This window comes from Ixodes scapularis, unplaced genomic scaffold (genome assembly GCF_016920785.2).
Source record: "Ixodes scapularis isolate PalLabHiFi unplaced genomic scaffold, ASM1692078v2 PGA_scaffold5__190_contigs__length_132052651, whole genome shotgun sequence".
Classification (NCBI taxonomy): domain Eukaryota; kingdom Metazoa; phylum Arthropoda; class Arachnida; order Ixodida; family Ixodidae; genus Ixodes; species Ixodes scapularis.
In genome coordinates, this window is record NW_024609880.1 from 115,882,685 (window position 1) to 115,897,138 (window position 14,454).

The 14,454-nt window shown below is 38.6% G+C and overlaps 1 protein-coding gene across 1 annotated transcript; it reads left to right on the top strand.

Moving 5' to 3' along the window:
• The first annotated feature begins 1,297 nt into the window (after positions 1-1,297).
• LOC115313422 lies at positions 1,298-12,928 on the top strand. Its single transcript, XM_029972381.4, has 5 exons — positions 1,298-1,489; positions 1,605-1,756; positions 6,902-6,969; positions 9,223-9,303; positions 12,780-12,928. The coding sequence occupies exons 1-5, from the start codon at positions 1,382-1,384 to the stop codon at positions 12,899-12,901; spliced, it is 531 nt and encodes a 176-aa protein (XP_029828241.2). The 5' UTR covers positions 1,298-1,381; the 3' UTR covers positions 12,902-12,928.
• Positions 12,929-14,454: the final 1,526 nt, after the last annotated feature.

Consider the following 14,454-nt stretch of genomic DNA (forward strand, 5'->3'; position numbering starts at 1 on the left):
ATATATATATATATATATATATATATATATATATATATATATATATATATATATATATATATATATATATATATATATATATATATATATATATATATATATATATATATATGTATATGCACAGGCCGAAACGTCGACCTATATGGAATAAAACTCCACAAAAAGCTTCGAGGTAGGTTTACTTTCCTATATATATGTCGGTTTCATATAAAGTAAGGCAACGAGGTGCAGTTGTATTTTCTATTTTGCTTAAAATTTTTATATTTCGTGGCGCATGTTCCAAGAAGAGCAATCCTTTATATATATATATATATATATATATATATATATATATATATATATATATATATATATATATAAGCATCGATTTCTTAAGGAATTTTATTCCTTAAGAAATCGATGCTCAAGAGATAAGCCATAAAAGACAGGTTTAATCCGTTAGACACATCGCACAAAGTAACCCGCATCAATTTCAATCCCTTATATTGGAACCGCAAAGTGTTTTTTAATATTTGAAGCAAGGTCGTTATTTGGGTATATTTCCTCGGCGTTATAATTCAGCAACTTCGGTAATAAACACCGGTAAGATTGGTACTTTTGTGTATTGTTTTTATTATGTTGAATAATCTTACTCGCCTATTTTGAGCGTTAATTGCTGTCTGCTTCTACGTGCAGTGAAGTTACAAATTAGTAACATCGTAGTTTACTATTAGACTAATGTAAGACTATTTAAGTGACACTTGAAAGAACAACTGCGGCGCTAGACATTTACCCGGATAAAAAGTTCAATATTTTGTGGCTGTTCTTTTAATTGGGTTAACTGCATTATTTTCGAGCGGCGATTCCCTCATAGCTTATACAAATATATCGTCAAATGCCATCTAGATTCTTTTTTTGAGTAGTACAGAGGTAAGCTTGCTTTGCGACCCGATGGGCGAAAAATATGCAAAAACGACTCCCTCCATCCCGCCTAAAATTTTACTTTTTGCGAACTTAAAAAAAAAAAAAAAAAAAAACATCGTTTAATCAGTACTGCGAAGGACATCCGCTCCCGCTGCTGCAGCGGATATCCTCCCCTGAAGGTGAAACACATCCAATCTAATACTTTTCATTAACTTGTACCATAAACAAAAAAAAAGTATTTCGCAATTAACTTCATGGAAACTGGGAGGAAGAAAAAGATAAGCATGCGCGGAAAACATATGAAGGTTATTGACTGAGATTGAGCCTACCTATAATTTTGGAATGAAGAGCCTATATATGAGCTGCGGTGACCGCTTGGAGTGCAGACAGCTGAACGCTTGTACCGTTGCAGCCTGAAAAAGACCGCTGATCAAAGTGCCATTTGTTCTTGGTCTCGTTGAGCTAAAACTGATAAAACATGACCTTAATACTGTTCGTCGCAACAGTCGTTATCTCTTCCTTTCTTTTTATTGGGGCGCAAGAAGCGAATGACTGTACTGACCCGAGAGGCCGTTTAGCATGGAAGGTAGGTATATGGTTTCCTCTTTTTCTGTGAACTGATGTATTTCCTTTGCGTGGGAAAGTAGCCAGCGCATTTGACCAGTATCTGTGGCCTAACTATTGCTGCTCTATTTTTATAGGCATTGCAGTCTGCAGATGAAGGGCACATGCTGTACACCAGCTTTGATGCGTCTGTGATTGTGTGCACTTACGTAACGCAGAATAGTGAAGACAGCAGTACAATGTCCGTACGTGGGAACTTCATATACCAAATCAACGACCTTCCTCTCGTGTAAGTACCTCACACGTTTTATGTTATCACTCAGAAATAACTCCTAATTAATGTGATTCAATATTTGTGAGATCACTTCCTTAGAGTTTCCTGTTCGAAGTAATTGCTTATAAAATGTCGTGGAAAAAAACAAAAAACAAAAAAACATAGGCAGATTTTTAGGGGGATTGAAACAAAGGTAGAGAAAACGGAAAATTGAAAAAAATAAACAACTTCTGGATAGTTTTCAGGTTTTTCGAGAGCCTATTTTGTTCGCGAAGTAGAAAGTCGGGTCTATAATATATCGAGTATTCATGATATTTACCACGGAAGGATCGTTCAATATAGTACACCCAGATTCAATAGATAGGTGTCCTGAGCTTGGAAAATAAACTTATTTGGCAGCTCATTGCTTGGTGATATCAATTTGCCGGCGTAGTCTTGTATTTGACCGTTCATGTCTGAGTCAGACATTCCGAATTTATGGTGACTTTTTTTGTTGTTGGTGTAAAAACAATGTCTGGTACATTAAAATTTCCTTTGACCTTGTATCGCCAACTCTATTTAAAGGAAAAATGAAGCGGTTCTGCTTTTTTGAGAAAAACACTCCTAAATCCACTTCATTTGCCCTCCACGAATAAAAATATCGAAGTTAGCGCTTTCAAAATAGCGCTGAAGCCCCTCCTTCCCATCGCGTTCGTTACGAGGAGGGAATCGTTACGTATTATGCAGAGAGCTCGACATTTCCGTGCTTTTCGTAAACCTACCCGAGCAGTCAAAAGTGCTCCAAGCGTTTCCTCAAAAGCGGCAGGCGCAAGGCCGCTGAAGCTTCTGGGTATGACGTCACATCCAGCAGTTGGTTTTTCGGTTCTTCTTGCGCCTATAAATATGTTCGACTCAAATGCTCATGATATGCAAATTCATAGGACGAAAATACACTAGAATTCACTTCTTACTCGGTTTTCTTTTTTGTTTTGTTTTTTCAAGAATATTTCTAGTTTTTATTTAAGGAACGATCACTATTACAAATATAAAAAAATACAACATGAAAAGGATATATCTTTAATTACGCTTTCTCGAACAAAAAAGATAGGCAAATGAATGGACGGGATCGCGCTACCTCAACAAGTTGACGTTTATCGCGGCGCCCATCGCGGAGCTTATCTCGGCGCCTATCGCGCTTTTCGGGCGATAGGTGTCCCGAGCAAGTCGGAGTTTGTGTTTAATCACAGGGATTGGACACGCAAAGCTCGTGTTCAATCTATGCGCCGCATTAGAATATCCTCACCAGAGCTAGTCCCCCACGACTATGACTCAACCCTATCATCCCAATGACTGTGTCTTCAAATTTTTGGCGAGGGATACAAAACAAGTATGGTCTCATTTAAACTGTATAACTAAACTATCTGTACGAAGTCCAATTCTGCCAAAACTTCGGGATGCTGGCAGTGAAGATCGAGGTGACGTTTCAAGTAAATGTAATCAATATTTCTACACGATAGGTAGTTTACTGGCAGGTACTCTCGAAGAACCAACAGAAACCGCGCTGCAAGCCCAATTCTACATTATTTTACTTTGAGTGATATAACTAGTAAAGACATCATAACAATGGTGGAAACAATGTCAGAGGGTACGGTGCTCGGGAACGATGGTGTATCTATCATATGAATCAGGATAATATTTAATCAATCACTACCACTAGAAACTAAAACTAAAACACAAAAAACTTTCTAGAAAACACTAGAAAAAATATTTAAACATGCATTTTACAGTAGACGCAATATATCTGGATATGTCCAAAGCCTGAAACTTAGGGACTATGGCCTGAGTCCTGAGTACAATACCTGGTTTAGGAGTTATCTTCATGAAAGGCAGAACTGTGTAAGGGTATCTGGCTTCTTGTCTTGTCCATTCATTTCTATGTCAGGAGTGTCTCAAGGCTCAAACCTTGGACCTTCGTTGTTTCTTATTTTTATAAATGATTTGGTGCCGTCCGTAAAACACTCTCAATTACTTATGTTCGCAGATGACGTGAAGTTGTTTCGGGAGGTCACCTCAGTCACTGACTGTACTTCGCTGCAGGACGATCTTCGTTCAGTGGTAGAATGGTGCAGTTCTAACTATCTTTTCTTAAATCCGCTCAAAACAAAAGTCGTGCCGCTGTCGAGGAGGCGTCACAATTTATCCTATATATATGTTCTGGAAAATGAAACGATCTGTCGGACCACGCAGATGCGAGACCTAGGTGTTCTTGTGGACGACCACCTTTTTTTCATTTCTCAAGTAAACTCCATTATTAGCCAGTGATTGCGCAGGCTGGGAATAGGGTCTCGCTTAAATAGACCATTTATCACTCATCACTGTCTTTTGAAATTATATAGTACCCATGTGCGTTCGGAACTAGAATTTGCATATGTAGTCTGAAACTGCATATCTATAACAGCAAGTGAAAGTATAGAACATGTACAAAAGCGATTTGTGCACATCATTTACGACAGATATTTTGGAAGAAAGTGTTTTTATGAATATCATTTTATTTTAGCAAAATTAACATTGGGCAACTTAGGTAAAAGAAGGTCTATTCGGGATGTTCAGTTTTTACATAGGCTAATTCATACTGCAACAGACAGGCCTACTCTCCTCACCTCTGTTCACTTTCGCATTCCACTTAGAACGAACTCTAGATATCCTAGAGTCTTTTACGCAGACCTCATTCGAAACGCATCACCGGTTTCGCGTATCCAACATGTTTTAAACACGCAATTTACTGACATCGATATTTTTAGTACAAACCTGTCTTTTGGAGAACGATCATTTTGATGCATGTGTTTTCAATTGGCATATATACACGTTTGTGTGCTTGCATATTATTTTTTCACAACTCTTTATTTTTTCTACTCTGTATTTTGTGTGTATTTCAATTGTGTGTGCTTAACCCAATAGGCTTTCGAGCTGTTGGTTAGCACAAGAGAAAAATAAACATTGATTGATTGATTGATTGATTGATTGTTAGCGGTACTTACCCCACAATCTAAAAGTAGCAAGAGTTATACCAATATACAAAAACGAAGACAAAAACCAACTGTCCAGCTACCGACCCATTTCGGTATTAAGCAATATCAACACTATATTTGAAAAAAAAAAACAGTACCAAGTGTAGTTAATTGTTTAGCCCGAAATAGCATTACAGCAGGAGAGCAGCAGGGCTTTCAGAAATACAAATCAACTGGTACAGCAGTCTTAGATGTAAGCCAATTCATCAACTCGCCCATAAACAACAATCAAATAGCAGTTGACATTTTTATATAGAAATGCTTCCCATACCACTGATAAAAAATATTAATCGGAAAAATAGGAAAAAAATGCAGGTTCTGTGTTTTTTATATTTAACAGCTATTTTTCGTCACGCTTTGATCTAGTACATATTGGGATCAGTACTCTACAAGTTAAAGGGTTAAAGTTAAAGGAAACGATTCGCCTAAAGCTATGAGCAGATTACATGCAGTAATGTACTCAGATGATACAATATTATTTGTATACGAAAACTCTTGGCATGTATTGGAAGTAGCAATTAATCACGAACTTAAACAGATTGAGAACATGTTCATACAAAATAAGCTATAACTAAGCCACCATAAAACCAACCATGTGGTGTTCACTTCCCCATGCAAGACCACGCCAAGAAATGTACGCAAACTGAGATATAAGTCCATTCCCAATGTAGAAAAGATTAGGTAACTAGGAGTGACTTGATGTTTCTTTCAACTGAAAAGCGCACACTGAAACATTTCGTAAAAAATTGAATATTCCATTTACCCTTTACTTAAAACCAGGCAGTATTTTGACTCGAAAACGTTAAGATTAATATACTACAGTATTTTTAGTAGCCGTCTATATTATTGTTATTATTGTGTAAAATTATGGGCATTCACGTATCAAACTTATTTACAACCAGTAGCCAAGCTCCAGAAGCGAGCACTGTTTATATCATATCTAGTTTTAACGCTCATTGAGTTCCTTTATTAAAAAAATAACGAACAATGCCATTTATTATCTAGACAATAAAAAGTAGTTGAAGTAGGTAATCTTTAGTAAATAATACACGTATCCAATCCTTTGTATCTATCCAATCAAGTAGACTCACGAGAAACGTTATAGTAGATAATTTTAATACTCAACCCTATAACGATGCATGTGGTAAACGGTTAATGGAGTATAAGGGTACACAATTTTGGATTTCATTAAGCCCGAACATAAGAAAAGGAGATCATTTACACAAACTCTAAAAAAAAAACACGCTTTAAAAATGCAATGAAAACGAAATATGATCTGTTGAGCTTTATTTGTGCGGCAAAAGGGTGCCGTGCGAGGATAAACCCCCATTCTCTATTTATGTTTACATAGGTAGGATTGATAACTAGCCAAATAGGCTAGTGATCCAGATATGACTGCGGAATTTTCACTGTTTTACTGAAGCCGAATAAAGACTGATTGTTTATTGATTTCTTGTCAGTATACGTGAAAATGCGGTCGCACAAAAGCACAAAATTTCGCACTCGTCCTGCTGCTTTTTTGTTAAATAATTGTTCTCGCCTCATGTGCTTCATTGTCGTACATAAAGGAGTATAAGATTTAATTTGTATCCTAGTTAAATTTAAAAAAAAATCCTTAAAAGATGTTTTAAAGAAAATTAGTAAATCTTGAGATTTTATAAGTAAACTGAACACGTACATGAGATATTTTTAAATCATAATTCATACCAAGTAACGCCCCATTTTTACAAAATGGTACAGGAGCTCAAATATCATAACTATGGTCACATTCGAGTCATATACATACTAATTAGCTTTGCTCTAGTCACCAGTTACCCACCAAGAAAAATTTTTTTTCCTAAATTTTTGAGGACCCCTAGTTTTTTTTTTTTGCACGATGCGAGAAAAAATCGTCAAGTAATTTCTTTTTTCACGTTGTTTGCAGCGCTCGGACAGATTGACGATTAAAGCTGGCTCTTTTAAAATACATTTATACTCATAAAGATTAGCTATTTTCTAGCTATGATTTAAATCATATTGATTTCATTTAAATAAACAAAATTGATCCATAGCGAATAAGTTAGATTTATTTAGTTAAGAAAATAATTGTTTTCGTTTTTTTTGTTTATTTCAGCTACAATGATCCCATCACCACGAAAGTTGAAAACTGCGAGGGCCTCGTAGCGGTATATAATGAGACAAGTGAGTGAAATAGTATTGCGCCATACCTTCCCCATTTTACATGAACACATATTTTAATATGCTTTTTGATTTTTAATCGACAGGAACACGCGAAGTTAATAAAATGACATTGATCACTAATTACACGCAGATGATATAAGGCAAGCAAAAATTCAAAGGAAATGTTTTCTTCGTAGAATAGCATCATTAGCACAACAGTATGCGCACTTTGGAAAAAAAGGTAACATATTAAAGGCTAATACATTCGATTGCGTGTCAATACAAATCAGAATCAAGTGTATCATTTTTACAATTCTTCAATATATGCAAATTGTTTCCAGTCTTTTTCTATAAAGACATAGCTATGAAACCCAAGGTTAGCACAATGATATTGGCAAATAGTGAGGGTAAATCATTCTTAGATTCCAACAAAACCAGCAATTACAAAATTTGCATTGCAGGCCGAATGCGCTGTCAGAAAATCTAATCAATGTGTTGTAAAGTTCGCACTTGGCATGATTATACAGTTTGATTTTAGCTCGAGAATATTCATTACAAAGAAGATTGTTTTAAAAGATACACTTATACCGTTTCTGCAGGTGAGTTATACGGTCAGAGGAACATTATATACGTCGACAGTGATGGCAGCAAAGGGCTTGATGTAATAAAATTTCATAATAAATGTTTTAATTAATCAAAATTAGCATATGGCTTCAATTAGATACTTGATGAGCAGCGTCGAAACCCACTAAATCAGTCAATTTGAAAACGACTAAGAAGCACGTCGGAAGTTGGGGCGGGGGCATCAAATTTACCATTTGCGTAACAGACGTAAAGCTAGGGGTGTGGAAATACGAATAATAATTCAAGCATCGGCATATTCCCACTGCTAGCTTTGCGCCTGCTGCACGAGTGATAACTTGGAGCACCCCTGCGTTTCTCACGTGCTTTAATGTGTTTGAATATGAACGGACTTAGTGGTTTCCAATGATGTTCACCAATTTTTGCATTGAAATCACAAGTCTACTTTCCCTAATAAACACTTAAATTAAACATTTTACTTAATTATTCAACTTAATCATGAAAATGAACAAACTATGCAGTGTGATACTTTCTACTCGAAACTGCTTTTTTTAAAAAAGGCCTATTTTTGTTACGTGGACGCCATTTTTACACTATGTTTCTTGAGCTCGGCAGACATTCGAGGGACGAACAAGCGTCCGTCTGCTGCGTAATTAACTTAAACTGGCTAATAAACTTCTTAATAAGTGGTTTTATGGGTCACGTTGAAAGTGTAACTTTGAAGACAGCCGCCTTAGAATACTTAACCAACTTACACAGTTAAAAAAAAAAGGGAAAGGGTTCGGAGATGTGTGTCGACAATTTCACCCCTGTCTATTCTCCCATTCCGAAACTGAAAGCTCCAACTGCGCCGGAAGCTCTGGCCTCGTGACGCTTGTAGAAGTGACGGTTTTATGACATCTAAATCGTAATGATCTCATATTGGCACCGCGGCTGTCAAGGTGCGGCTCGTGGTATGCAAACTCGCTGGGACACTAGTTAGCGCTCTCGGAGCCCTCGGAGCTTAACTCTCGTTTTTTCTCGGCGCGGAAGGCGCTTCGCCAGATAGCAGAGGCGCAAGAACGCTGGCTCTGCCGGTCAAAGTAACGAAAGGAAATGAAACAATATAACAAAGAAGTTTTTGCTATTACCGGCACTTCTACAAGCGTCGCGGGTCAGTACCCTTCCGTCCCAGTTAGAACTTTCAGTTTAAAAATCGGTGGGCAGAAAGGAGAGAAATTGTCGACGGATATCTCCAAACGAAGTTGCTTCTTTATATTTTATTTTTAAAATTGTGTCCGTTGGTCTAGCCTTTCAGGGTAGCTGTCTTCAAAATTTCCATCGAAACATGGCCCATAAAACCAGTAATTAAAAAGTCAATTAATCAATTTTAGTTAAATACTCACCAGGCTCTGACGGTTGTACGCCCCTCAAATGTCCGCCGAGTTCAAGAAACATATAGTGAGACGGCATTCACGTAGCAGTAAAAGCTCCTTTTTTTTAAAATCTGTTTTGAATAAAAAATAGCCTGTATTATCTCTCCCTCACCCTATAACTCACCTTTGCAACCAGAATTAGTTATCCTTTATAGACATTTTGTGATTAACCTGTTCAAATTAAAAAGAAAACACTCTGGATGTAAGGCTTGTGAGAACTTTAAATTAAAGCATATTCAGTTTTTTGTGTTTTAACAGAACGTTTGCTTCACCTCAGGTGGAGAAAAGGTATCACAGTCCGTGATATTGTACTCAGATTTTGGCACCTGCACCATCTTCTTTAATATAGAGCAACAAGGTAAGAAACCACCTGAGACGCTGATCTTAGGCAACGCCAATAATAATTTCGCTTTATATATTTTCATACTACAGATCTAGTAGGGTGATGAATCCGTGCCAAATAATATAAAATCCGACAGCAGTTTGCTGAGCAAAACGAAAAAGGGAAATGACAACTTCGGACATTTACTCATTAACGAAAGCAAGCTATCTATATTTACATGCGTTCGCAGTATTTCGATTGTTTCTAATTAGGTGATTACTCCAGGAAGAGAATTATTTAAAAAAGTAATAAAGCATTTATGTGATAACTGTTGCAAAAGACGATTGTGAAGTGCCATAAGAGAAATAACTTCAAAAGGTCTTGGTTTGATCTCTGAAATTAACAAATTTGAAGAAGCACTGCACCACTTTCTGCGATAGTTTATTTATGGTCACAACTCACTATATCTGTGCTCTAAGCGTCCTAAAACAAACGGTATGAAAATATCGACAACAGATGGCGCCATCGGACGAGGACAGAGTCTTGCCCTTCCTCGTGGAACGGCGCCACTTGGCTTCAGCGATTGTTCCTAGGTTATCGATCTTTTGAGATCTCGGCCAACAGGAATGTGATTAAGATGCAATTAATGCAAAGGTGCAAGCGAGCTGGACAAGAATGGCAATAATAACCCCTGGAGAAGGGGAACAAAGGGGACAAAGGACACCCATAAATCTCCAAACACAGCTAGGTGACTGATGCGCGACCGAAAACAATCCACCTGGTTCGGGTATCGAACCAGGAACCTCTCCGTTTCCAGCGGAGCGCTCTACGAAATGAGCTAACCAGGGTTAGACGTCAGTTGAGTAAACGGGTTTTACCAGCTGCCATTTGTGTACTACCGAAAAGAATGAACGGCCTGCGTTATTAAGACTATGATTAAGATGCAATTAATGCAAAGGTGCAAGCGAGCTGGACATGAATTGCAACAATAATTCGTGGAGAAGGGGAACAAAGGGGACAAAGGACTGACACAAATCTCCAAACACAGTTAGGTGACTGATGTGTTGTCCTTCGTCCCTTTTGTTCCCCTTCTCCAGGGATTATTACTGCCTGTCACAGGCTCGTCCGGGGTTGGTAAGAAAAGGGTCGGGAGACAGAGAGTTAGAAAAAAAACCAAGGCATATATTTGCACACACAAAAGAAATATCATTATGGAAGGAAACAAAATGCAATAAGACTACAAGTAAAGTAACAAGAAAGAAATACGCAGTTCGAACTACGGGGCTATCGTCCTAGAGATTCACCGGCATATGTTGTGACGAGGCTCGGTTCCTGGCTTCTGTAGACGTTCGGTCCAGGGACGGTGTTGTGGTGGCGTAGATGTTCATGCCTCCGCTGTTGTCCTCACACCCTGCGTAGCGGCGGGTTCTGGTTCAGGTCGTCGATACCGGGACACTGCCGGCCAGATTCTTCAAGCAGCTGCCGAACGTCGCGGCTCGTGCTCTTCACGCACCTTTTTTTTTGCCCCCGTCACTTCGTCCTTCACGTTCTTCGTTCCACAGAACCATGACACTGCCATACTTGTCCAGCTCGCTTGCACCTTTGCATTAATTGCATCTTAATCATAACCTTGATAATGCTGGCCGTTCACCCTTGTTGGTGTTTCTATGGCAGCTGATAAAACCCGTTTGCTCTATGACGTCTAACCTCGGGTTAGCTCAGTTGGTAGAGCGCTCCACTGGAAATGGAGAGGTCCGGGGTTCGATACCCGGGCCAGGCGGATTTTTTCGATCACGTATTAGTCACCTAGCTGAGTTTGGAGATCTTTGTTTGTTCTTCGTTCGCGTTGTCCGGGGAGTATCATTGCCAACGTGATTGTATTGTTTGATATTAAAGCTGGCGTCGGCTGGACCGTTATACCGTAGACATGGTCATGATGTCCTTGCCTCGCGCGTGTCTCAAACCATCTCTTTTTATAAAGTAATTCATTTGCCTTAATGAAAACATTTGAAGCAATTTAGGCGGGCGGTATTCGAACGTTACCGACTAGGCCGCGCGGACACTTTTTTCTATATATATTTAGGCCACGCAGACACGCTTTCACGGCGGGGGAACGACCATGCATTCATATTTAGCTATCGCGTTCCACTCTTAAAGAAGCCTTAGGGTCCTCTTGCGTATTTTTACGATGCTTACAGCCCATTGATTGAGTTATGACCATAAATAAGCTATCGCGGAAAGTGGTAATCAGTGCCTCTATAGGGGCTTCAAGACAATCACCATATCTTTTACACCTAGTATACCAACAAAAGAGGCAAACTACTGTCGCCTGTAGTGCGCCATATCTTTTCGATTAGGCTATTGCTTTTTCACAAAAAAAGACAAGTGGAAACAAAAAAACATTTGAAATACACGAATTAATAAAACATGTAGGGACGAAAAATAAATGTAGTTTTTTTTAACTTGCGACCGACGTTCGTAGCTTTTAGGCTTTCGTGTTTTTGAAGTCGTCTTAACCAAGCCGTTTTAAGTTATTTTAGGAAGCAAATAATGCCGATTATGTAACATCTGACAGGTAATATATGTAGAAAGCCATCTCCACACCTTACACTTATCTGTGTCTCCCTCATCGACAAAAAAAAAAGTATATTTGATGTGAGGATGGTTATTTTGATGTTAAATTGTAGATTATTATTCATAGGAGTCACATAATTTCAATAGGTTGTATTATATACCTTACGAGCACAACTCAGTGCTTCTACTAGATCTTACATATTTGAGCATGACTATTCACACAATTGAAAGATTATCTGTGATTATCTTATTATCTATTTCAACTCTTCTTTCTGACCTACTAATATAAATGGGGCAAATTATGTAAACAATGCATGTTGTCACGGCATCAATTTGGCTAGGCTTATAAACAATTATTTCTTTTGAAAAGGTGTGTTATAGCAAAAGTGTGTATATAAATAAATATTACCCAAGCTATCTACAAGAAACATATTTTTGCCGACTGGGCGTTGATCTGAAAAATGATGCACAAAAAAGACAGAACTAGACGAAATAGCTGATCAGAGCATGGCAAGGTCAGTATTCTAAACATAAAACGGGTGAATGTTTAAACAATGATTTACTGGTGTTCATAGATGTTTACGTTGATTAACCTACCTTACTTGATCGTAAATATTTACGAAGTAAAGCACAATATATATACGTTTATACCCCTCATTTCAATGCGTAGGATTTAAGTCATACGTGTTATGATATGGGTCCCTGGGGACGGCTTCATAATTTAAAAATATGCACTCTTAGAAACCTTTAGAAAAATCACATTTTAATAATGTTCTCCAATACAATACCCAGGGGTCGTGCTTTTCGCCTTAAGGCTAATGAGGCATGTAGTCAAGGGATTTGTGAAAAGGGTATTTTTCTAAACCCCCCCCCCCCCCCCCTCTTTTACGGGCTTACAAAAAAGGTTACTTTCTATATCTCCCGTTTTGATTTTTCAGAATGCCAGCTGTGGGCGTACAGAAACGCTTCGAATGATGTTGTCCAGGGATGCCTTGGTATTTACAAGACGATATGCGAAGGAGAAATATACGAGGTGTACAATTCAACATGCCTGACGTAAAGAGACTTAATATATATATATATATATATATATATATATATATATATATATATATATATATATATCGGCACCTCAACAACTTTGATATCACTTTCTGAATTTTAAATAAAGTGCATTCCTCGAAACAATTTATTGGGAATCGAAAACGATGACCTCGTGCAACACGTTTTTCGGAAAGTTTATAACGAAAAAGAACTGACCGTTATGTCGCGATAGCTATACAAGGGTTCCAAGACCGACTAGAAGGTTATATTCAGCTTCCTTCATACTCAAGCGAAATAAACTTTTTTAATACGCCGCGCTTTTCTGTCTAAAATTTTTTGCTTTGCTGTGAAAGAAGAAAAACATATATGTGTTAGTACTTGTTTTAGGATACGTTCTACATCATGTTTGAAGGAATTTTCCTGGTTTTATTGGTTTTTAATGAAGTCGACCTAAAAGACGGACTGGTCATGATGGCGTCATAGCTATAGTCAGTGACTAGTTAAGGTGCGTGATGCTCCCGCTTAAAGTGCCTCCGCCGTCGAGAAATAGCCCCTAGCAACGCCGCTGTTTTCCTCCCCAGAAAACTTATTTTAGGCAACTACCTTATTCATTTAATTCATTCATTGCAACTAAAGGAGTTAGAATTCTCTATTTTCGAATGAGGCGTTCATTGTTAATAGAAAGACGTTGTCTAATAACCCGTTTTCCAACTGACTTCCATTCCAAAGTGCTGTCTAGAAGCCCTGTATTCCAGCGCTTTCTGCTGAAGAAAAAAAAAAGACTTTTCTTGAAAAAAAAACGACTATTCTAGTTTTGTAATTAATAAAACATTCGTGTTTCTTCTTCACGTGACTTTGTAGGCAAATGGTGTATGTTTATTTGGTTCATTGAGCAGAAATCCTTTTGCCTTTCGGGTTCAGACGAATCAGTGACTCACAAATTGGCCGATGTCCGTCTCCGTCGTTGTCTTCCGCCATGGATCAGAACGAGAGAGCTGCGGAATGCTATTCTTCGGATTCTTATTCGTAGAAAGAGCCTGGTACGGCCACATCGGCTACACCAAAGCGCGGGTACAAAGCGTCGACGGCAGCTGATCCTGAACGCTTACATTTGGGTACGACACACGGAGCCCGACCTCATCGCGAGTGAGATATGCCAGGCCGTCGGCGGACTGCTTGCTGTCAGCGTATTGAGCGTCCTCGAGATGAGAAAGGGGGCAAAGGCAAATGATGCGAAAGTTGCGACACCTGCCCGGAAGCGCCCAGCAACTGCAGGCGAGACGCGGCGTACCATCAAGTACGGCGACTTCGTGCTATGTGCGTTGAGATCGTGCGCACATCGTTTTTTTTTTTTTTTTCTTACAAGTTGCCTACGGACGAAAAGATAACGGCGGTGTTGAGAGCAAGCTTTAAACTCCCTTTGCTGAAAAAGTGGACTGTGCGTCGCCCACTCCGTGACATTGATTTTAGGCGAGAAAAGAGGGGTCAAAACTATGACATGATCGAACGAGAGGACATCGTCGCGAGCCAATAGACGTACTTGCGGGTCATTGCACGTCACAGCCAAGA